This window comes from Poecilia formosa, unplaced genomic scaffold, assembly GCF_000485575.1.
Source record: "Poecilia formosa unplaced genomic scaffold, Poecilia_formosa-5.1.2 Scaffold18, whole genome shotgun sequence".
Taxonomy (NCBI): domain Eukaryota; kingdom Metazoa; phylum Chordata; class Actinopteri; order Cyprinodontiformes; family Poeciliidae; genus Poecilia; species Poecilia formosa.
The window spans coordinates 3,696,815-3,721,298 of NW_006799957.1; the positions used below are offsets into that span (position 1 = coordinate 3,696,815).

At 36.1% G+C, this 24,484-nt stretch overlaps 1 protein-coding gene across 3 annotated transcripts; it reads left to right on the forward strand.

Moving 5' to 3' along the window:
• Positions 1-3,209: 3,209 nt before the first annotated feature.
• Positions 3,210-21,220, forward strand: LOC103134679 (purine nucleoside phosphorylase-like). 3 transcript variants are annotated; one of them, XM_016668983.1, is made up of 7 exons: positions 3,210-3,292; positions 16,874-17,037; positions 17,503-17,606; positions 19,075-19,250; positions 19,358-19,548; positions 20,475-20,554; positions 20,722-21,220. In XM_016668983.1, exons 2-7 carry the CDS (start codon positions 16,908-16,910, stop codon positions 20,872-20,874), a joined length of 834 nt encoding a protein of 277 aa, XP_016524469.1. In that variant the 5' UTR covers positions 3,210-3,292; positions 16,874-16,907; the 3' UTR covers positions 20,875-21,220. The 3 variants fall into 3 exon arrangements, with proteins under 3 accessions (XP_016524469.1, XP_007547110.1, XP_007547109.1); XM_007547048.2 differs by lacking the exon at positions 3,210-3,292 and adding an exon at positions 7,947-8,278; XM_007547047.2 differs by lacking the exon at positions 3,210-3,292 and adding an exon at positions 16,082-16,582.
• The last annotated feature ends 3,264 nt before the right edge of the window (positions 21,221-24,484 follow it).

Below are 24,484 nucleotides of genomic sequence, written 5' to 3' on the forward strand. Positions count from 1 at the left end.
ATGTATATCAAAGACCTTTTTGTTTTCTTCGTGTTCAACACATAATGCCATTTTAGAATCAGTAGTGTGTTCATTTGTAGACTTTAGATGAAAATAAATTTAGAACCTGGGAAGGGCCACATCATTTATACATTAAGATCCTTGTGCTCTCTTCCATCTTAGCTATGACTATAGATTACATGGCAGTACTACTTATAATTTAAGGTCATAAATCTATTAATTATCAGTTATTTATTATTGCCTTTACTCTTTAACCTCATATTCTTTGTGTCCCATCAAATAAAAAAAAATCACATAAAACATTCAAATATGTTCAATTTTAAGAATTATAAATCTCTCCTGGTACTGAAGGTTACCTTAAATTGAGGGTAAGCTTCAGCCCTGGAAAAACCATGCTTCTATCTGATGTCAAATATTAGGTGTGCCAAGAAAGCTACTCTAGTTTGTCTTGAGGTCGTATTTGATTTGCCAGACCTTAGAAGATTCCGCTGCTGTGACCCAGACAGGCTTCAACCAAAGTATCTTTTTATATTTCTTGGTGTGGAAAATCCTGGTTTTATTGTCAGAATGTTCAGAAGATGTGAGATCTGAGAAAAGTGAGACTCTCAAGGATTCTTTGGTGAAAACATATGTGTATATCAAAGCTTGGTTCTCACTTACTCCTTCCATGGGAATTATTAAAGCCATCAGGTCCCGACACGGTTCCTTCAGGGAACAACATATATAGGCAAATCTATCTCATTTCTCTGGTTAAACATTATTTTCTCAGGATACTTGAACCAATCAGTTTCACAGAAAAGCACAGCTGCTCTAATGGTAGCTGTACTCCCATTTCTCTGCATGCATGTTGACTTTCTCGTTTTACAGGAAAGAAATTGTGCAAGCTTTAAGAGTCAGAATGCGTTTTCAGGCATATTGTCATTTTTCTTTGAGCTGACATTTTGAAGCGTTGCTAAAATATATCTTAAATACTTCAGAGTGACTTCATTAATACCCATAGGTAGATTAATCTAGCAGACAAAAGAGATGAGCATCTGATAAAAACAACAAGCGAGGAACAAGATGTTTTCTTTCGTTGCAACCAATATCAGTGGACCAAGTTCACACTGCTGCTTGCTTTTATTGAATGTTTTGCTTCTAATGATAGTTGTATAGCCTAAAGTAACTGGAAAGTGGATCTGTATGTACCATGTGATTTGATGCAGTCAGCCTAAAAGCTCAGACTAGCCCACATTAAAACATCTTAAGGTGCATGATGCTGAGTTAAAATGTTATTTATTCAGTTAATCATTTCCAACTGAAATGTCTGTCTTACATAGGTAACTGGCCTACGCAAAAGCTAATGTTTGCTGTAGAGTCTCTGTACTTTTCTTCAAAACCTCTTTTTCACCAACTTCTGCATCACTGTGATGGGAATGGAGGTGATTTTTCTTGTCTTTGTTTTTCAAATACCCCAGTATTTTCGGTGTGCAGTTTAGGTCAGGCTATTCAAGCACAATGATACCGTGATCATAAACCAGGCATTGGTATGTCTGGCACATGGTACAGCAGGGAGATGTCCTTGTGAAAAAGGAAATCAGCATTTCCATAAATCTTGCCAGCAGATGTAAGCATGAAGTGCTTTGAAATATCCTGACATATTGCAGCAGCTTTTCACTTTACAAGACAAGTTGGACTGAGTGGGTTGTCAATGACTATCTATAGGACAACTGTCAAGTCAACAGACTTTCATTAGGTCCAAAATATAACATTACTGCAATAAAAATACCTTTACATTAGTCATGTGCAATATTCTAAGTTTTTGAGATAGGTAAGTCATAATGAACCAAATCAGTGCAGCATCTTAAAATGTTTAACTGCTTGTCATGAAGCTTTGAAATATGTGAGCTTCTCTTTTTAAATTGAATCACAAAGATAAATGAACAATTCAGTTGTATTTTGATTAATTGAGATGCACTGGAATAATGCTGCTGTTCTGCCATCAAGAGTAAATAGCCATTTTTTTTAAAGCCAGTCTTTCAAAAGCGTGCAATGAAAATGCAAACTCTTGGGTAATTAATCTCCCAGCCGGCATGGAAATAAGCAGAGTCAAACATTTTATCTTGTGTCAGCTTTGTACTTGTGGGACTTTTTAAAACATTTTTAAATCATAAAATCCAAAATATCCAACAGGATCAATGGAGTGAAGTTAATACGCTGCTGCCAAGCAGCAGTCCAATAAAGCAAACTGTAATCTTTGTAGTTTTAAGGATTTGTTCTGTAAAAAAACAATAAAAAAAAAATAAGAATGCATAAAACAGTTGACCATGCATCAAGAGAGTATATGATCAATGATACTCATGAATGGCATTTAACCTTCATGATTTTGGCTACATTAAAGTGTTTTTTTCTGTTTGTTGCAATCTTTTGCACAGATTAGACAAGTTAATGTTGGTGTTTAGTTTTTTTTTTCAGTTACCAGGCTGCAATTTTCCATGTTGCAAAATTTAGGAGTTCATAGATTTGTATTTATTTTATTTTTTATTTTTTTGTAAATGCTTGAAGTGTCAACATCTTTTTTTCTCTCTTTTTTTAGGCAACTTCAAAAAAGATCCTAGCGCTGAAAGCAAAAACAAAGCAAAAAAAAGAAACAAGCACGCAGCTCCAAAATATCAACAAAAAGAGCACCTCGCGATGGGCAAAACATCTAGAGATTTATGCAATCCTTCTTCCTTCTGCGAAAAGTACGATTCAAACATCAGTACAGAAAGAAATTCTGAACTTTCCTCGAGGAGCTCCTACAGAGAGAAATATGGTAAATTAAAGCTGTTTTATTTTTTTATGAGAGCTGATGCCCCACTGTTCAACTTAAAAGAATTACATACATTTGAAGGTGATGCAATGTTGAATTGTGTGACATTAAAGTGGTATTGCACAGGGGTGTTCTCATTTCAGATGTATAGTGCTGTTCTACACAGAATAAACCGCATAAAGTCTGACAATTTGCTCCTTGACTGAGTCAAACCTGAGGTGTAAGCGTGTTATTGTTCTTGTTTGTTTCAGCAAATCGCATTAAAGGAACCGTGGAAAATGTCATGACACACTGTGCCTACATGGAGCATCAAGAAGAGAGCCTTCTTTGTTTGATCTATTTTTATTGCTAATGTGAAAGTATTGAAATGTACTTTTTTAATGCAACTTGTGCTCATTCTGCAGCCAGCATGAGCCGATCACACGTGCGCGGATGCACATGTAGGTGAACTTGTCCTTTAATCCCAGCAGGAGCCGCAGACAGACATCTGCTCCTCCACAGGTAACACGGTCACATCTTCATTATGCAGATTTCCTGTGCGCGCGTCCTGACCTCTGGCCTCTACATCTGTGACTGCGTGTGTGTGAGACCAGCTCTGCTGATTTGATGCGACAAGCGAGGAGCTTTTCTGACCTGGTTACACACTCGCACTACACACACACTATTGCAGCAGGTTATCTCCACATGGTTAGCGTGTTTTTACGCCACATGATGAAATATTGAAGAAATAGAGTAGGAGGAACACAGTGCGTGCATGCATGTGTGCTTGTTAAACTTTACTGTCTCTTTCATAACCGATGTGATGAAATCAGAGGCCAAGTGTCTGACTCAACTACGGCCTGCCACGGGAACACACACTTACTGGGAGCAACACTCGCTTCGTGTGCACACACACTCAGAACACACATATTTGTTCACAATCTTCTTACACGTGCTGCCCTCCTTGTCAGGGTTATCACCTGCTTTGCACCTGTGCTACTGACACGGGGACGTTTTGATCTCCACCTGAGTCTGCAGTCTGTCACCCTGTGTACGTTTGTGTGTGTGCGCTTGGTACAGCGTTGAGCTTCCTGTGCATCCACCTGCTGTCTGGTTCCGAGTCTGTTCTGGTGGTCTCTTTCTGCTCCTCTCTGTGTTTCGCCTCAGGGCATCCTGATCTGTTGAGCCTCGGGGAAATGCTCAGTTTAAAGTTTGGCTAACAGTGGGAGTTTAAGAAACTGTTAAAGCCCCGAGGTGGGTAAACGATGAAACACCCTTGAGCATGTTCTGCGCCTGGGCTCGCTCACTCTGTGGTCTGAGCTAACTGCTGATTATGTTTGACAACTTTGCTCATATTCCAGAGGTGAAGCATTCATGCAGGTGAACTTTCCCAGAGTTTATCTCCTTTTATTAAGTCACATGATAGGAAAACGTGGTAACACTTTATTTGAAAGGGGGTGAATAAGACTGACCTAACACTGTCATAACACCTGTCATGAACATCAATAAGCCTTCATGAATATTTATGACTGTTGTCATAAAGCATCATTCGGTAAATTATGACACTTTTAATACAAAGTTGACATTATTCAAAATGTCTTTGTTATGACAACTTGACATTAACCAGGAAATCATTACTGATATGAATTTGTTATAAAAGTATTACTGATTGCACTTTAAAAATTTGGTAACTTTATGTTATTAAAGGTAAAGTTTAAACAGTAATGATTTCTTGGTTAATGTCAAGTTGTCATAACAAAGACATTTTGAATAATGTCAACTTTGTATTAAAAGTGTCATAATTTACCGAATGACGCTTTATGACAACAGTCATAAATATTCATGAAGGCTTATTCATGTTCATGACAGACGTTATGTCATGTTTATGACAGTGTCATGACAGTCTTATTCACCCCATTCAAATAAAGTGTTACCAAAACTGTTACTTGTTTTTCTTATATATTAGAAAAACAATATATTTTGAAATAATATATATTTCAATATATTATTAATATTGTTTAATGTCATGAACATGAATAAGCCTTCATGAATATTTATGACTGTTGTCATAAAGCGTCATTCAGTACTAAGTACCCATGTATCTTATGTAAAATGACTTGTTGGAGGACTGTAATTATGCACAGAAAAATATTTTTACAACCATCTTTCTGCTTGAAATGTTCATTAAATCACTCACTTTAACACTGCGCACAATTTTTTTTTGTTTTGTTTTGTTATTTTTTGAAACCCATCATTCAGCATCTACATAAATTATTAGAAAAAAAACTAATCAGACAAAAATCAATTAAAGGAAACGTCTCTTTTTTATGTAATGTCATTTGTTGCGCAATTTAGTTTTCTGTTTTCTGAAATCAAAGGTGACTTTGGTGCTTTGGGGACAAAGACCAGTTTGTGTATAGAATAGAGGCATGGATGGCTTTCATGTGTTTGCATCATTTATGCATCTGTCTCCAGATATGGCTCTTGTTGAAAATATAAAGCACATTCATGATGTGGAGAATCAGAAAGCTATGACTTGTTTTGCTGCTGCAGCTAAAATCTTTTGATCAACAGGAATGGACACATATGTCTGCTGTGAAAATTGGAACATTATATAAAAGATTGGTCTTATTTATATCTTATTGACATTGTACATTTTCATGATTTTTTTCAAAAACATACATTTTGATTAAATTTAAATATTTGTTGCCTTAACAAATAGACAACAAATATTGGGGTGGATAATTGTTTGTTTGTTTTTATTGATCTTACAGCACTTTGAGCAGCTTTTAGTGTAAAAGGTGCTTTATAAATAAAATTCATTGAATGATTGATTGAATACTGTATTGAATGTATTTTACCCAACTTGTTATTCAAATCTAATCTCAGTTTGTCAATGAGAAATTATGAGGGTTCATGTTGAAGCTGGAACTACCTGGGTTAAGTAATTTTTAACTGTGTGTTGAAGAGCATCAATGACTGACTCATTAATCAATTGGAATCTACACTGCTTTTATAAGTGTTTGCAAATATTTTCTTTTTAGTCAGCTGCGAGTCTTTTAGTTTTTTTATTTTGTATGTTGTTTTTTTTTATTTACATGAAACTCTCCCCTGGATGCCTGGATTTGTGCCAAGCCTCTTTGCTGTAGCTGAATCATGAAGTCTGACTTTACCTGTTGATGATGGGTTCTTGCAGTAATCTTAGTTGAATGACTAAAACTGTTTCATGTTTTCTCAATTTGTGGATTGTGAAAGCATCAGAGATTAGATGCAGCTCTCAAACTGAAAGGACTAATTCCTGAGTCTCTAAATATATCTATTGGGCCAGAGAAGAGTTTGAATCCCTTCTGTTAAAAAGTAAAATTCAAACACAACAATAAAGAGATTGCTGTGTGGTGATTGCATATATTAAAAAGAGTAATATTTATTCTAGCTTTAGATACATTTTCAAATCTAAACTTTATGACACATTAGAAAAAGATTAAGGGACCTGCTTCAGAATTTAGTGTCTCATAATATTGACTCCTCCTGCAGCCTTCTGTTTGTAAAAGGCTTTTATTTGTTCTAGTAAAATGTTCCCGACTACACAGCACTTGGCTGCTTAGCAATTGGCTGCTTGACAAAGCAAATCAGAAAAGCCCAGATTATAATGAAAGGAGGCAGTCAGTGCATACAGATACTGTACCATTGCTATCTGTCATTGTTTGTTGTTACAGAACATCAGAGCACAAAACTTATTACATTTTTTTTCCCTGTTGCAATAAACCTGAACTTGTCCCGGCCTGTCCCTGGAACATGCACACACACACACACATACACTCAGAGGTCACCAGGGATGATGTAAAACTGAGATAAGAAGACAACTAAATACTGTGTGTGTGTGTCTGTGTGTGTGTGTGTGAGAGAAAGAGAGAGATACACAGAGAGAGAGAGAGAGAAAAGGGAAAAAAGAGGGTTAGCTATAAACACACACACTGAGGCCAGCCTGGGATTGTCTTCGTGATGAAACCAGCAGTAATGTCTGTTGTCGGCATGACGACTCCATACACCATCCTTTGTGACATGACTGCTGTGCGTGTGTATATTTGTAGTTAGAGGATGGATTCAACCTTTGACCTGGACTTTGTGACCGGAGAAAGTAGCTTTTTCAACTGCTTCACAGAGAAATCTGAACTTTAAGATGAACTTTATGTGACAGTTTGGACTCTTTTCTGTTAATGGAGACACCAATCAAATATATTTCCAAAGATAGGAATGCATAAGAGTTTGAATCAGTTTATCAATAGTTAAATTGTGATGGAAAATTTAAGTTAAACAAACTCAACTTTTTTACAAATGGATAAAATATTTATTTTTGTTTAGTAATGTGACAGCTTGTGGTGCATACTGTAAAAATACATAATACTCTGAAAAACATAATTATAAATGTTCAGATCTAGCTCTGAAGCTTCATTGAAACTCTTAATTGAATAGAAACTTAAACCAGAGGTTTAAAAATATATTGAAGAAGAAAATCCTGAAGGAAAAAGTCTGACCATCAGTTCATGCTCTTAATCTCAAGCTGGTTTATGCAGGAGGATAATTATTTTAAGGACTCCAACAAGTCCACCTCTGAATGGCTAAAAGAAATTAAACTAAGAACTTAAATCTGATGTTTTTTAGAAGACTGTCCAATGTGACTGAGCTAAGACAATTCTGCAAAAGCTATTTCACCAAAATTCCTCCACAGTGATTTAAAAGATTCATTGCCAGTTATCGCAACCAACAGTTTAGCCAGTTATGAAGTTTAGGGAGCAACCGCTTTTTTTCACATCCTTTATTAAATACCTGAGTTAATACAGTTTTTTTTTCCTTTCAGATTGTTTTTTATGATATCAATTTTTTTCATAATCTGAAGCATTTCATAGAGAAAGAAAATCTAACATAAAATAACCTGTAAGGATAAATACTATCAGACTGCATCGTATTTATATCTAATACACTCTTAACTACATCTAACAGACAAATCTGTCAGCGCTATATACAGTTTTGCAGCATTCTGCTTTCTCAGCAAATCAAACACATTTTTAAAAATTAGCATTTAATGAAAACTAAGTAAAGGTTGAAGATCTACCAATTTCTTTCATGTTAAGTGATATATAAGGTGACGTTTTTAAGAAGTAAAGACAAACATGAAGGGGAACATACAGTGTCATAGCCTAAAACACAACGTGTTTAAGTTTCATGTTATAAAAGAAAATGCCTGCGCTCCAGTCAAGTTCGTCTGAGACATTAAATCAACCAAATGAAGCTCTGTGAAGCGTCTCACGCGCTTCTCAGGTGTGTTGCATCAGAAGCTAATTAGTCTGATTCTTCCTCCCATGGGACCATCAGGTCTCTCGCTCATTTACCAAAGTAAAACATGATCGCTGGATGAATAACAGCCAAGACGGGGGCTTGATGTTTATTTTAATGATCAAGATTAAGGCACTGGTGTTTCCACGAGAGAGCCGCTGCGGTGAATCTCTGGTGAGGATGTATTTTTTAAAGCAGACTCACTTTGTGTGTGTTTCATTATAATTTCATTTCTATTTAGAGTGATTTAATGCCGTGGAAGCAGGTCTTCATTTGCGATGTTTCCCCATGTTTTATTTATCAATACATGGTTATAAAAAATTTACTTGATTGAAATAACATTTAGCAGGGGACTTTTATGAGTTATTTGTGTGCAAGTCTGATAGAAGGAAGAAAGTCCGAGGTTAGTGGGAAACATCCTAATAAAAGTTGCAAGCAGTAAGTGCAATCAGGCTTCCAGACTTGACCTGATTACTTCAAACATCTGAACTGTGAAATGTCGCAAGTAAGTGACACGATCAATCATTTTAGCAGGTTTGAACTTATCCGCACAAAAAATAAACACTGCCCGAGTGCTAAAAGTGAAGCAATCAGTGCGTCACTTGTCCAGCCAAGGTTCAACATAAAGAGCTAGATTAGGAAGCAACTGAAGATTGTGGCCTTAATATAATAACAAAATGCATAAGAGTTTGAATCAGTTTATCAATAGTTAAAATTGTGATGGTTTGACAACTGAATCCGAACATGTCCCAAAAACTCTAGCGCTTGTGTGTTGTTCTTGATCAGCGATGGTGAGCATCTATCAAAAGTATTTCAAGGAAGGGATGAACCAGCATCCCCTCCTTGCTCATCTGATCTAACAGATGAGTTGAAGTACCTCAGATTCCTGAGGAAGATGTAGTATTGTTTCTGTTAGACAACAAGTCTAATTGACAAATATTAAGAGTATGCAATACATCACAGTTTGCCACAAATGGGGCTTTTGCATTGAAATGCAACTGAAGGAAAAAAATGTCCATTATTTCATAAGATCTGCAAATATTGTTGAAAAAATATTTACAGTCAAAAGAAAAAGTTCTTTGAAGAAAAAGTAAAAGAACATCTGGGACATTAAAGTATTTAATCAATAAAATAGACACACATATGCAAAAGTAAAAATTTTTACCTTAATGTCGCTTTAGAAAATGAGGGACTAGTTACTTAGTTAACAATCAGAGTTTTGGAAGTCTAAAGCCAAATTGATTCAGCATGAAAACACTAAGCTTAGAACAAATCTTACCATAATTCATACATCAGTGAATTTAGATTTATTTTGTAAAAGTCAATATCTGTTTTTAGTAATAGTGTCCTGACATAACAAAAGCAGCCAAAGTAGACTGACTGACTTTTAACCATGATATGGGCAATATAGCTGCATGCCCACAAGGCAAAAGAAAAAAAAAAATTAGAGTTGTTTTACACCACGATGGCGATGTTTACTGATGCTTTAATTCTTCTTTGGGAGTGTGGCTAAAGGCCTGGTTGTGTGTCGCATGGCAGGAGTGGCATCACAGGGTGCCTTTCATGCAAGAATGCTTGAACCCATTTTGTCCCTCCCTCTGACAAACAAAAGATTAATATTTTGCAACTGACACACAGCTGGATGTCTCATTTTTCATTTCAATTTTTCAATTATTTTAAGTAAAATTCTTTCATAAAGTGAATTTAACTCTAAAACTGAGTTGTAAATAAAGTGATTTACCTGTCAAAATTTTAAACGGTAAAGTGTATTGTCATGACAGCAAAAACAAAAGTTTGATGTGTTACAAACCAAAACAATATGTCAATATCATGAAAACAGTTAACATTCATCTTTTTGATGTCTTAGCTGTGTTAAAATGTGTCTTTGTGAGTCTGTGTCCATGGTTTTGTTGCTCTCCTGTGCAACCATCAAATGCAACTTGAGGCAATATCCTACGCACATGCAGACACACACACACACACACACACGCACACAAACACACACATTTGCCCATCCGCCTCCGACTGAAACAAACAAAACAAACAAACACACACTCCCTCCATCACCATCCGTCTGCTTTCTGCCGTAACGAGGTGCAATCAACACGCAACGCTGACCAACACACACACATGCACGCACACACACACACACACACGCACACACACACGCGAACACACGAACTGAGGCTTGAAGGATGAAGTCAGCCTCTGATTGCAGAAGAGTTACAGAAGTGTTGACTTGTGTGTGCGTTGACCTCATACTGACATGATGTCACATCTAAAATGGTTGCATTAACAACTGCAGAAGTTTTTTTACTTTAATACACTTTGAACTTTCAAAAGTGTATACAGAACATGTCCTTAAAAGTAATGAAATACTTTTCTAAATATATCACTTCCTCTCCTCTTTATTTCACAATTTTTTATATTTTTTTAAATGATGCATTACAGCTTTTTGCAAAAAGAACTTCAGGGAGTTAAAAACGTCAATGAGAAATGAGAAGGCTTAAAGCGTATCCGAAGAGTACTGAGATCTTAATATTCTGAACATTTCTATCCACGTCTATACAGCAGTAAAAGCAATTTTAATTTCATGGTAAATTCACCCCACCTAAATGCAGCCTAATCAATAAAAGCACAATAGTTTGAAGTTCAATGATGCTAAGATTTAAATTTATCTTGCTAAAGTCACCAGATCATGCTAAATCTGATGTCAGTTATACTCAACAACACAGAATTGCTAACTGAGGCCCTGATTAAGCAGTGCTTTGAATAGCTTTGCAGTGTGTTCAGACAGCTTTAAACCTGACTCCAACAAGGAGACGCTTTTGAACACACTGAATGTTTCAGCAAAGTGTTTCTGTTCTAAACCAGCCCAGTTATCTCACACCTGCTGGCTCCTAAGTGTTTCTGTGTGAGTGTGTGTGTGTGTGTGAGTGTGTGTGTGTGCCATTGAGATCTGTGAAGAATGTCAGCATGATGTAAGACACACACAATCGCCAAAGTGTTGACGGATCAGTGGAGAATTCCTGATTCTGACAATCAAACATTGAAGAAGTGCAGAGAGATAAGACAGAGTGTTAACCGAGTCGCAACACCTTGACATCACAACCTCAGACTTGGCTGTGATGTCAGCACCTGGCTGGTTTATTGTTCATCAGGTTTGATGTGGTGCTGATAAGAAGGCATCTGTGTCATGATTGTTCACACGCATGAAGAGCCACATTCAACCACCAGAGGGAGACAAACCCAGCAAACTCGTCTGCAGTAAACTGTTCTGAGCAACACTTAGAACTTAGTGAAATCTTCTGTATGACATTTGCAAAGATGCATTAGCACATATTATGGTCTTCTACATAGTTTCGACATGTAGGAGGGATGTTTTATCCACACAACAGTTGTGCATCTTCTTATTTCATACTAGCATACATTATTAATAAAATCTGAGAGGGTGTATGTGTAAACCACATAAGATCACCAGTTCCTGAAATATTCAGAGTATTAATACCACATGTTCTTCCTGTGTATGTGTAAATTATCTCAGGGTGCTTCAACTTCCTCCCACAATTTCATAAACAAGCATATTAGGGGAATTGACTTCTCTAAGTTGTTGCTGAGCTTCAGTTCATGCATGCATGTTTTATTTGCTGTCCTGTGATGGACCTGAGGCTCGTTGTACTTTGTGCTTCACCCATTGACAGTTTAGGCACCAAGATAGGTTCCATCCACCTCACAACTTGCACAGATTGGGGACGTATTAGAAAATGTCATGCTGAAAAAAAAATCTGTTTTTTTTTATGATGTAGTTATAGCTTACATTTTCTTCATTTTACATAATCATACCTTAAATATGTTTCTGTGAAGACAAATCTTTTCATCTATCTTTGTTTACTCTTAGAAAAAAAAATTACCTCCTGGCTGCAAATGCATAATACAAAGGAGGATTACATCTACTGAGATCACATACAGTGTCTAATTTGGTTTTAAACATTACAGTAACAACTGAAGGTGAAATGCAGTTTAACTCCAGAGGAGGTCAGTAAGAGACTGCTCTGGTCTGAAACTGTAAATTAATGGTGGAGTTGAAAGAGGCCAGCAGCCATTCAGACTTGTGATTTTGGGAGGATAGTCACAAGTCATTGGCCAAAAAGGCTTTCTATTTTAATATCTGTAAGAAGCTGCAGGGCCTTAGGAGTGGTATTTTAGGCAAGACGACTGGTGGAAGTTATTAGGCAGCTCACAATGCTTCACAGTACTGTGTTGTGTTTTAATTTCTGCAGCTTGAAAAATTAGCAAATAACCATTAGCATTTGTACAGATATTTTTGTTTTGTTATGTATTTCAAGAGGTGAAGGACCTTTAAAATAAGGGATCCAAGAAATATGAACAGATGCCATACCTGAGACTGTAGAAACTGTAAAACAGCCACCCAATGTAAGAGATAAGGGAGACAAAAACCAGATGAACAAACTGGCTATTCACCACCGAACCAGCTAAGATGTATGCTATGGCAGCGTCTGGTCACATATAATAGCTCAAGAAGCTGACTTCTTTGCAGGAGTTTCCTATCAGCAGCACAAACGAACCATCTGCAGAGGAATGAAGCTCACCTTGAATGGCTGACTGAGGGCAGAACAGTCCTGACAATGAAAGATTCCCAGAAGGGAACAATCCATCACACTTTTGGTTAATAGCCTGTATTCCTATAATGAAATCTCCTGTCAGACATCATAGTGATCAAGATAAGGAGACACATGGATCAATACATGAAAGGCAAAAAAGGCTTTGGTAAAAATAACAGAGGAGTCAAACAGTCAAACACCAGCTTCTGGTTGACAGACCAGTGGCTCAAGCCTGGTCTGTCAACTGGACAAACAAACCTGTGCACTGCCAACTTCAAGTCAACTGGACAAATCTCAGTCAAATGTGGCCTATAGACCTAAACTTCCCTAGCAAAGTGATCCACAAGACTGGTTATGGTTATGATAATGGAGAGAACCTCCTGCAAAAGGAGGTTCATATTTTCCCCCAGATTAGAATCAAGTTGGTTGACTAGAGAAACCAACTTGAAAATGGGACAACCATTCAGTTCAGGAGGAAGGAACTCGATGCTCGTAAGCCTCTCTAAACTTCCCGTGACCAAACCATCACCGCAGGGTCTACAGCACCTCTCTGATTAGTGTCTGATTAGTGTTAATTACTAGATTTCTTTCCTAGAACACACTCACCAGAGAGATCATTTGGATGAACTCTAGATTTTGGTTCACATGATTGTGTCCAGACCTGAGCTTTGTGTGTGACCTTGCTTTATGACCCTCACAAGATGACATATTATATGTTCCTGATTAGTTTTCCCACCCAACTTTTCTTTTTTTTTCTTTTTTGTTCTTTTAATTTTTTTTATGTTGTTCCAAAGGATTTATTTGTGATTTTAGGGATTTTCAAAATCAAATCACTGACAATGTGGTAGGGAGTTAAAAAAAATCTTGTCAGAAATCCAAACACGAGGAGACTCGTGAACACCAGATTATACAATTTCTCTTCCTGATGATGCTGTCAATGCTAGTAACTTTAAACTCTTGATAGGAAAAACGTGATCTTATTGTACTCCAACATGAATACAGTTTATCTGAAATAGGAAAAACACCACCATGGACTCCATATCTGTCAGTTAATTTCTTTGAAAAACAAGGAGAGTATCCAGATGGCAGATATAATTTAAAACTTGGGGGTGCATTGGTTTGCATATATCAAATTTACTTATGCCTCAGAAAACACTTTCGTCAACAGTAAAGGAAGTCAACATGGAGGTTTTCACATTAGTTTCTTTACATGTTTGAAGTTTTATTTCACTGTCTTATAAAGTGATGCATGACTGTAAAAGAGACCAATTTAAAATTTTTTTGAGGTTTCACATAATCTGTAAAATGTATGAATCAGCAGTCTACATAAAGAGATGTTTATGTTTCACTTCAAGATTGCAGATGACTTATTGGTGAATGGGTTTGGGAGAGTTTTTTTTTATTTGATTATACATCAAAACTTTAAACAGATGCATGATTTGCCCTGATGGTGGCATTTGATAAAAAAAAAAAAAAATGTGTGTCTTTATGCAATTTTTATGGTTATTAGTTGTGGATTTGTTGAGACATTCCACTTTAAAACCCTCAATACCTCTCATACATTAAATCTGTTGCAAAAAACTAGTTTTACCCAACGATAAAACATCATTCAGGAGTTTTTGAGACATTTCAGTCAGATGAATGCTTTACTGATATGGATACAGACCCTGCATTGATCAATATCTATTACATCACATTACTCCCCTTGTTAGTTAATGATATATAAATAGTGTCAGGAAAGTTACTCCTTTATATTCACAAGAACTATTTTTGTGTAAAGTACAACATATGTAACAATAAGCTTTTTAAAACATTGTTGTGCCTCACAGCTTAAATAGCTACAATGAAAAACACAGAAGTAACGTCTGTATGTCATATATGGCCAAGAATGCTAGATATCTAAAAGACGTTTAAATGAACGAGAGCACATTTCTGACATTCTGCCCAAGTGAAGGTATGCAGTAATGGTGAGCATTCAGCAGAGCATTAAACACTGAGAAGCACAAATCAGTGGCCACAACAGGTTAACCCAGTTGTATGCAGTGTATACTTGCAGTCAGCTCTTTACTGCTATTAAAAAAGCCTTGACAACAGAACTACCTATGGAAGTGTTCCTGCTTGCAGAGTCCTGTCTGCATGCATAATTATGGAAAGTTGAGGGAAAGCATACTTACCTTTTATTCTGACAAGTATTCTCTATTAGAAGATCGAATCTTGGTTTTTACCAGCTCTTATTTTTATTCTTCATGTTGTTTGTGTTACGTGTTGCATAGGTGGTGATGTTTCCATTATTCCCTGCTTTTTGTTTCGTGGGACACGCCTTGTTCTTAACTGCTTTAGGACAACAAATGAAAATTAGAAAATTAGCTGTTGTGTTAGCTCTAACATGTTTATATTGATGCTTACTGCTGACATGTTGATTTATATGTGTTGTCCCAATGAAATAAAGTAAATTAAATTAAATGGCTTTTACAATGCATGTCGCTACAAAGATTAAAATGTCTTTGAAAATAATTGTAAAACTAATATGGTAAAACATGTCTGAGTGTCTAACTATCTACATTCCTCTTTTCATTAACCGTCTAACTAGAGTCCATATGGCTTCTGTTATGCACGTTTACATGCAGCATCATTTGCATGCAGTTTTGTGTTCATCCCTTAAAGTTAAAACAAAGATGATTCCAGAGACCAGTTTGATGAGTTTGATACTTAGCACTCCTGAATGTGGTTTTGTTTGCTAAAAGTGACATTGCTACAAGTAAAGTGTATAAACCTTCTGGTTCTGTATGCTGTCCGCTGGTTCGAGTCCATCTCTGTTCAGCATCCATCAAGCTCACATGAGCCTTATTAGCAGCATCTGATCAGAGCGGCAGCAGAGGAACATGTGAAGTGTATTAGCGATCATGAGTTGCTAGCCGCTCCTCATTAGCCTGACACAGCCTTGGACCTCTTGAGTCTGGATTTATAGCAGTTATGTTTTATTTAAACAATAAAAAATAGTACATGATTTCAGCGTTCAGGAAAATTAAGCTAGATGACATTTGTTTTACATTTTGGACATTAGGATTTGGAATTAAAAAAAACTATGCGTAGTTTGGAAAGATATTGTGACCAAGCAAAATATTGCTGCACTGACTCTTTTATTTTGGTCTTTTTATAACCTTTCCAGAAGTTTCTGCAGACTGTAAAATATGATCCAGAATCATAAGATTCAAGTCATATATTAGCTTAATCAGCTCTATTGAGTACATTACTAAGGGTGAACATTTTTACTGACTGGAAAAGCAAAAGAAAACTTGTTCATGTAACAAATGGCAGAGCAATTACATTTTTTTTTATTATTTTCACTGATTGCATCATCCCAAAGGAAATCCTGCTCTGGACCAAAAGAAAACCATATCACCTATATCAAAAATCTACACTATAGCAAGAGCATCATACTTAAAAAATGAAGCACACTCAAGATAATAGATTGATTAAACGATTGAATAATTATCTTAACAGGCTCCCAGTTTGTACTCTAGCAGTTGAGCAACAGGGGGAAAAAAAATCTCACAATAATCCTAGGAGTTATGTGAACCAAAAGCTTGTTGCACAACCAAAAAAAGAAAGAAAAATGTGAGGAATCCACACAATTGCTATTTTACTCCAACTGTAACGCTATTGGCTGCTTCTGATGAATGAGCAAGTTCTGAACCAATCAGATGCATGTGACCAGTAAATATGTAAGCTGATCAGCATCCGCTGACCACACTCTCCTCATCTGTCACACAAACACACACACACGCACACACACATCTGGAAGTAGTACCGGTCATCATCGTTCATTCATCATGCACAGCAAAGAACAGATCAGGTAAGGGAAAAGGTTTTAACATCATTTCTGATGCTCGGTAAAGTTTTGTAATGTGAAATTGTTGTTAAATAGCTTGAAAATGTTAATAATATTGTCAACAGTGTGCCATTTTCAGATATTTAAAGAAATTTATTTTGTTTTAACACATGAAAAGTGCTAATGTACTAACATTAGAGGTCTTTTTAGTTTAGTTGCTTCTATGCAATCATGAAGATGCTTCTAGGGTCATAACATCACAACTAAGAATATTACATTTTTGTGAGTGATATTGTGCTGTTTATTTCCCTGCAGTCACGATGAATATCAGAAGACCTCTGATTGGCTGATGTCTCATACAAAGCATCGTCCCATCGTGGCAATTATTTGCGGCTCTGGACTGGGCATGCTTGCTGATACCCTTAAATGTCAAGACTCCTTTGATTACTCTGACATACCAGGGTTTCCTCAGAGCACAGGTAATTTATGAGTGCATGCTTTTATGAATTGATATCTTTAAAAAATACTGATATTTTTACAAATAGATTCATGTCACTAATATTGTATATTAACATAACAGCATAGCAAAACTTTATATTTTCATTTGTTCATAAGATCATAAGGCCTTTAAACAGATATTTAATAAGAAGAATATTGCAAAAAATGTTTTCAGCTTCTTTTTATTCATATATTTAAGTAACTGAAGCTCAAATTGAAGTATGAAAATTATAACTAATTGCTCAATTTATGCCTTATTTTAATTTTTAGGTATTGATCAGTATGTTGTTGTTCATTAGACTAAATTTGGTTATCCATCAGCCCTGCAAAATTATAGTCAGAAATGTCTCTGATGTGTAACTGTCATTATAAGCAATTGTATTCTGTGAATATGCACAATGAAAGCAAGAAAATGAATGTTCTCACTATGTTTATTTTTGTTACAGTACAAGGTCACGCAGGTCGGCTGGTTTTTGGGGAATTGAAGGGGAAGTCATGTGTTTGCATGCAGGGCCGCTTCCACATGTACGAGGGACATTCACTCCTTAAGGTATTCACACAGATATTTCAAGTGTACTAATAGTTATTCCAAAAGTCAAACTTGTTGATAGGATGCACAAAAACAACAAAAGTTACATCTACGCTTAAGCAAAAACAAAAATACAATGACAGAATAAATCAGAGACTTAAATATCTAAACAACCAGTGAGCATAAACTTGGATGTGTCTTGTGATTTTGACTTTGGAAAACCTAACTCATCCATGTGTGTGTTTCCATATGGAATTTGAATAAATGTGTGAGGAAGTTGGTAGAAAATCAAACTGTAAGAAAATACAAAGTATAATACTAAGCCTAAAGACATCTGTCCATGAACACGCAGAGTTAATAACATACATTTATACACAGACAAAACAACACATCACATAAACATGGATTAAATAGAACATGTCTTCACAACTATATCCACATCCACCACAAAACTACAACATTCTCACATAAGTGGTTGGCTAAAAAATATCTCAGTCCAGCAACCCTGGGCAAAGTTTACATAATAACCAGCATGCTGCAAGCTAACCTGTAGTCTCTTGGATGTGTGTGTGTGTGTGTGTGAGACATTGTCATGCTTGGGTTTGGTCACATGCAGCCTTTTAGTCAACTGTTCAATGCTGCCTTTGTTTCCTTCTGTAGAACACCCATTCAGACAAACGTGCTCTCTGCTGTGTGTCACTGCTGTGTGTTACACTGAGACTGCCTGACTCTCCTTTAGGTGGCGTCCTGTGAAATGCCCTTTGCAAAAAAAAAAAAACAGATTCAAAATAAAAACTTTCACTAAAAATACCCTTTATATGCTTAAATGTTAGCTATGAAACAAGGTTGTGTGACTATCAGGAGACCGACCCTTAGAGTTTTATCTTCCTAAGTGAAAATCCTGCATCACCTGACAAACCATAACAAAACTGTGGAAAGTTAATTTGTGCAAAAAACAGGCATGCTCACAATAAATAAAATTAATAACAATGCATATATATAATTTATGGCAAATAACTAAAGAATTAATATGCAGCTTGCATATATTTAACTACCTTTACTGTAAAACCACTCAATAGAAACCACTGTAAAACTCATCTTTTTAATAATTAGCATTCATTTCACTAGTGGTTTGCTCAAGCTATGTAGGGGACACAGCAAACATGTGAAATAAGATCTTCTGGTCACAGGAGACAAACTTTATCCTCTGCATGCAAAATGCTTTTTGAAGAGAACAAAAAAGTTAAAAAAAAAAAAAAAAGTTTTTGTTTTTTTCCGGAAAAGCCACTTCCTTTGGGATTGCAAAAAAGAAAAGAGGCAACAGACTTGTGTCTTCATCCTGAACAGTCAATGGTCTCACCAAATTTCTTACATGCCCAAAGCTTCCCAATGTACAACATGTTCAAATGGCTGCCAATCTTTGCACTTGGTAACATACTATCCAAGTAAGCATAGCTAAAATAGAAATACATGTCTGTCTTTCCATCAGACGACCTTTCCCATTCGAGTCTTCAAGCTGATGGGAGTGGAGACACTTATAGTGACAAATGCTGCAGGCTCGTTGGCTGATGGCCTACGTCCTGGTGACATCATGATAATCAAGGACCACATCAACTTCCCTGGGCTGGTCGGTCTGAACCCACTGTGTGGGCCCAACGATGAAAAGTAATTTCATTTCTGCATGATTATTGTGGTGATATTTTACTGTCCTCACAGTGGTGAATAAAAGTTTTCCTTTACATGTCAATGATGCCAATAAATTTTTGTTGCAGGTTTGGGCCACGCTTTCCAGCTATGTCAGGTTGCTATGACAAAGGGCTGCGTAGCCTCGTGATGGAGCTTGCCAAGCAGATGGGTGTCTCTAGCCTTGTGCAGGAAGGTGTATATGCCATGGTGGGTGGACCCAACTTTGAAACCATCGCTGAGGCCAAACTGCTGCATCGACTGGGAGTGGACGCAGTCGGTATGATGCACTAAGACACTAGAAATGTGCACAGTCTCATTATGACCATTCCTCCTCATTCTTAGCTCCAATTCTACATTTTTGTGCTCATGCACATAGAGATTGTACATCCAATTTATTCTTGTTGTGAAGGATAAGAGCAAAGGGTTCTTTTGAGTCTCTACTGAAAGAAAATTTCAGTTGCATGGCTGAGGAAAAAGTTGCAGGAGCTTTATTTAAAAATCCATTCACAGTTGAAAATATTTTTCCCCAACCAATGTATTTTTAATGCATAATGCTCACTGTAAAATCTGATTTAATGTGTTGTGCAGCTGCAGTTTTTGATGGACGCTTCAATGCACCAGGAGGAACATTTTCACTTAGTTTGGCCCAGATAGAAGATTTTCTAATTGTTTTATTCTATTGTTTTTTTTTTCATGTTCAGTCAATAGAAAGTTGACACCTATGTACAAAAGTTAAAGTTGGTATGTGATCTGAATTGACAGATCTACATATCTGAATCGATTTTTTTTTCCCATAAAGGTTGTTTAGATGTTTGGTTGTAGACTAAAATGAAGGCATAGTTTGCTAGGAGAACTTAATTTTAAAAATAAAATAAAAAACTACTCTGTTTGCTAACAAGTAGACTAATTGATTGCTTGCATTTTAATCAAAAGCAAATGAACATATTTTCAAGCAGAATCTCCTTATAGAATGTACTTTGTAAAACGATTGGTGTACAGGGTTACAACAGACATCAGCAAATGACAGTATTTGGGCAGCAGTATTTGTTGTGACTGAAAGAAACTATGAATAGCCAGGAATGAACAAAATGAGTTCATGAGGCTAACTGAAGTAGAGGGTAAATAGGAAGTGGGATGTTTTAGATTTTTCTATTTATTAATATCACTGTTTTAAACTACCCCTGTAATGTATTGTTATTTCAGGTATGAGTACAGCACCTGAGGTCGTCGTGGCAACTCACTGTGGTCTAAGAGTCTTTGGACTTTCTCTGATCACAAATAAGGTATGACAACAATCACAAATACTGATAGTAAACAATCACAACTCTTATTTTTCAGCTTTATTTCATAACTTGGTAACTAATAAAGAATGTAGTAACTTAAGGAATGGTTAGTTATCTGGATCTTTGCTTGGATGACTGATTAATTGATTAATTGGTCTCCATGGCAGGTGGTAAAGAGCTATGAGGACTCTGAAAGCGTGAACCACGAGGGCGTCCTGGAAGTCGGCCGGTTGCGCTCTCAAACCGTGCAGCAGCTGGTGACTGAACTGATCAGCAGGATGGAGATCAATAACAACGAAAACACAAATAATGTTTCCTGAACTAACACAGATGCATCTGGTTATTGCACTGATTTAATTTTTTTTACTACTTTTTATTTTATTACCTCTATGTGTGCAGTTTTTAAAAAAGTATTTGCTAAATTGAAAATCTTATTTATATGACTATGGTGCCAACCTGTTGTTCATACATTTAAATTAGGATATATGTATTCATCTCTGATATTTTATGTAAACTACACAACTTTTACAACAGTAACTGTTTAATGGTGCTTTATTGGAACAACACTGATGAATGTTTTTGTATACTGGCCTTGAATTATTAATGTTTATGTTGTAAAGTATTTCTGTCTTGTCTTGACATGGTTGAAATATTCTACCAATCCTACTGGTTTCTGTTATTTCCTATATTTACTCACTGCTGCCCTCTTTTGGACTTAATAATATCCACATCCTCTTGTCCTCCATTTTTTTAACAACTAAAGCTGTGACGCAACTTTTCCTTATTACACACTTCTGCATATTGTATAATCTCATAGATAATATAGAGCATGTAAAGATTATATAAAAAGCGAATTCATTGTCTTAAAATAGTAAGAATCTGCTTATATTATAAAATAGTTTCATTGAAAAGTCAAATCAGCTGCACTGATTACAATTAACTTAATCTACAAGCAATTATCTACAAGGAGGCCATAACAATTAACATAATAATTAATTGTAAGGGTATAGTAAGCATTGAGCTTTCCTGAACAAAATAGGTTGAAAAACAGCATGGAAAAGGAGTTTATAAGAAGGTATTGAATGTTTAAACACACATCTGAGATATGAAAAATCTGAATCTTGAAGAGTTTCATTTTTATATAAACAACTGTATGATGTTTTACATTGCAAACCGAAGCATTTATTGAAACCACAAAGATTGATGAGACATCTTGAATAGGCTGAATCCAGATTCTCTGGTGAAACAAAGTTTCAGAGTGTTCAGCTCTGCCTGTGTGTCTTCAAATAAACCTCGACATCTTGGCATCCAAAGTTTTCAGGAGAGGAGTCATCCCAAGAAACCGCCGGCCAGTCAGGAGTAAAATTTGCAGTAATTATGGCAAACAGCTGACAGAAGAAGGAATATCAAATACGAGCCATTTACACTATCTGATAGAACTTGTATGAGCAACACTAACCTTTTTTCTACAACATCATAGCTATTTATTTGGGCAGAAAGGTATAAAAAGCTACACGCACACTATGAATGTTAATTAGTGTTAATTCTTTGTCTAGAAATGATAAAAATTGCATCAATAATTATTGTTTTTGTTATAGTAACTGTAGTAAATCTTAAAAACTGATGACAATCAAACTCTGTAATTACTTAACGAAATTCTAACAGAATGTTTACTTTTAAATTCAAATGAAAGGGTCAGGGCTTTTGTTTAGCGGTAATTAACAAACAGGGGAAGAGAGTAGCAGGAAAAAGCAGGTATTTTTTTTATTTGTGTTTTTTTTTTCATTCTCTATAAGGATTAACTTAAACAGACTTCAAGTGGGAAATTCTGATAGTTACTCAAATTTTTTTGAACTCATCATTTCATTTAGCTCAGAGATTTGTGTTCTCTATAAGGATAGAGAACACAAATCAATAGCTTTATAAGTGTTTGAGCTTTTTAATTAGAAAGTAAAGCCAGTAATTGTAGGATAACAGAAAATTAACATTGTTTTGTCTCCACTGTTTCAATAATCAACTGTTTTTTTTCCCTCCTTTATGCTTAAAACAGCTGATCAGTAAAACACATGCGTCACTGTCCTCTACATTTCAGGGATCAGCATTGCCATGGTCTATCAGACGTCAGTTGACATCCTCTTCATATCACTCCTGGTTTTATTTGTGATTTTGGTTGTTCTGGTTGTGCTCTTTTGGGTTTATAGACATTTCAAAAACAGGTAAAGTCTAAAACTTTTACATTTTTGTTTTAGACAATTATTTTGGTTGGATTTACTTGAACAAATTGGAACACAGTGTCATCGTTTAAGTTAAGTTGAATAGTTTGGCGAAATGTTACTTTAGTGCAAGTATCTGATAGGAGAGTGTAATGTACTTCTCCGGGGTTCTGGTTCCTCAGAAACCTTACGTTGCTGAAGATCTCTGTTGGACAACCTCCACTGCAATTAGCCATCAGAACTAAGCCAGAGCATGCTCAGGATCTTATGGATCACCTTTTGGAAAGATTTGCATTGCAGGCGGAAACTGCAACAGATATTGATGAAATATCCCAAGAACATGTGCAGGAAAATGTAACAGCCTCAACAGTCACCTCTGATTTTTCAAAGAGTACGTACTATTCGCCCCTTTTTTTTAAAATGGTGCTGACCTGTAATTCATTAGGATATGAAGTGATCTAAATTCAGATGAATTGTTTCCTGTATTTGTTATAATACATTTATTATTTTCTGTTTACCTTTTGTGTTGATGCCTCTTCAACTTCTGAAATATGGTCCTACTACATGTTTTTATGAAGATTTATTTGTTGTTTCATTTGTGTCCCCTTCAAAGTTCCAGACAGGATCTCTAAGAAAATGTCCCAGTGGCTCAGTATGGCATTACCTCCATGGCAAACAAACAAACTTCAAAAAAGTATGCTAAAACCAACACCAGCTGTGATTAATTTCATTTTCTGTAGTTTTTGTCTGAAAAATCCATTCATTTTACATTAATATTCTGCCTTCCAGGTCAAAGTTTTCACTCTGTTTGTAACGGAAGTCAAGATGAAGCCCAGCCTACTTCATCCTCCAGTCAACCAGAAACCCAGAGTGAAAGCAGTAACAAGAAGAGGAGAGAAGAAGAAAGCTTCCTTTAGACAAAGAATGAAGAACATCCATAACTCTTGTGACAATCACGATTTCTTGTTTGAAAATGAATCTGTCTAACCTGGTGATGAGGTTAGACTGACTAACCTCATCACCAGGAAAATGTTATAAAACAGATTTTATAGGCAGTGTCCATCGATGAACACTGAAATCGAGATGAACCAATGTTCCCTACACAAAAGTCCCCTTTAAATGAACCCTAAATACAAGTATAAAACAAGAAGAAAACATTTAAATATCTTAAAACTGTTTTTGGCTGAATTAAAACTTTCTTGGAGGAATGTGATGATCATACTTCTTGGTGTTTGGTTTGGAGGAAACAAATAAAGAAGTGGTCGTTTATAATCATACTGACAACAACTGAGCATAGAAAATATTGTAGAAATATAGAAATAGATTCTCATAATTTAGTTACAGAAAATGTCGGCAAGCAAATTGAGTTTGTGTCTGAAAATATTTTAGTGCTATGTAATAAAAAGCCTGGAAACAATAAGCAGAAAGTTGGTGACGAAAATTACACATCCTTACTACTTTGCTAAAGTTTGATGCAGTGTTGTTAGATATTGAACATCACTGGGGGGCTACAAGGTTTATACATATCCATCCATCCATCCATCCATCCATCCATCCATCCATCCATCCATCCATCCATCCATCCATCCATCCATCCATGCACACAAATACACGCACTCACAATACTGGAGGTATCCCAAGGCGCTCCCAGGCTTGACAAGGTAGTTGCTCCAACAAATTCTGGGTCTTCCCCGACTCCAAAGGGAGGCACCTGGAG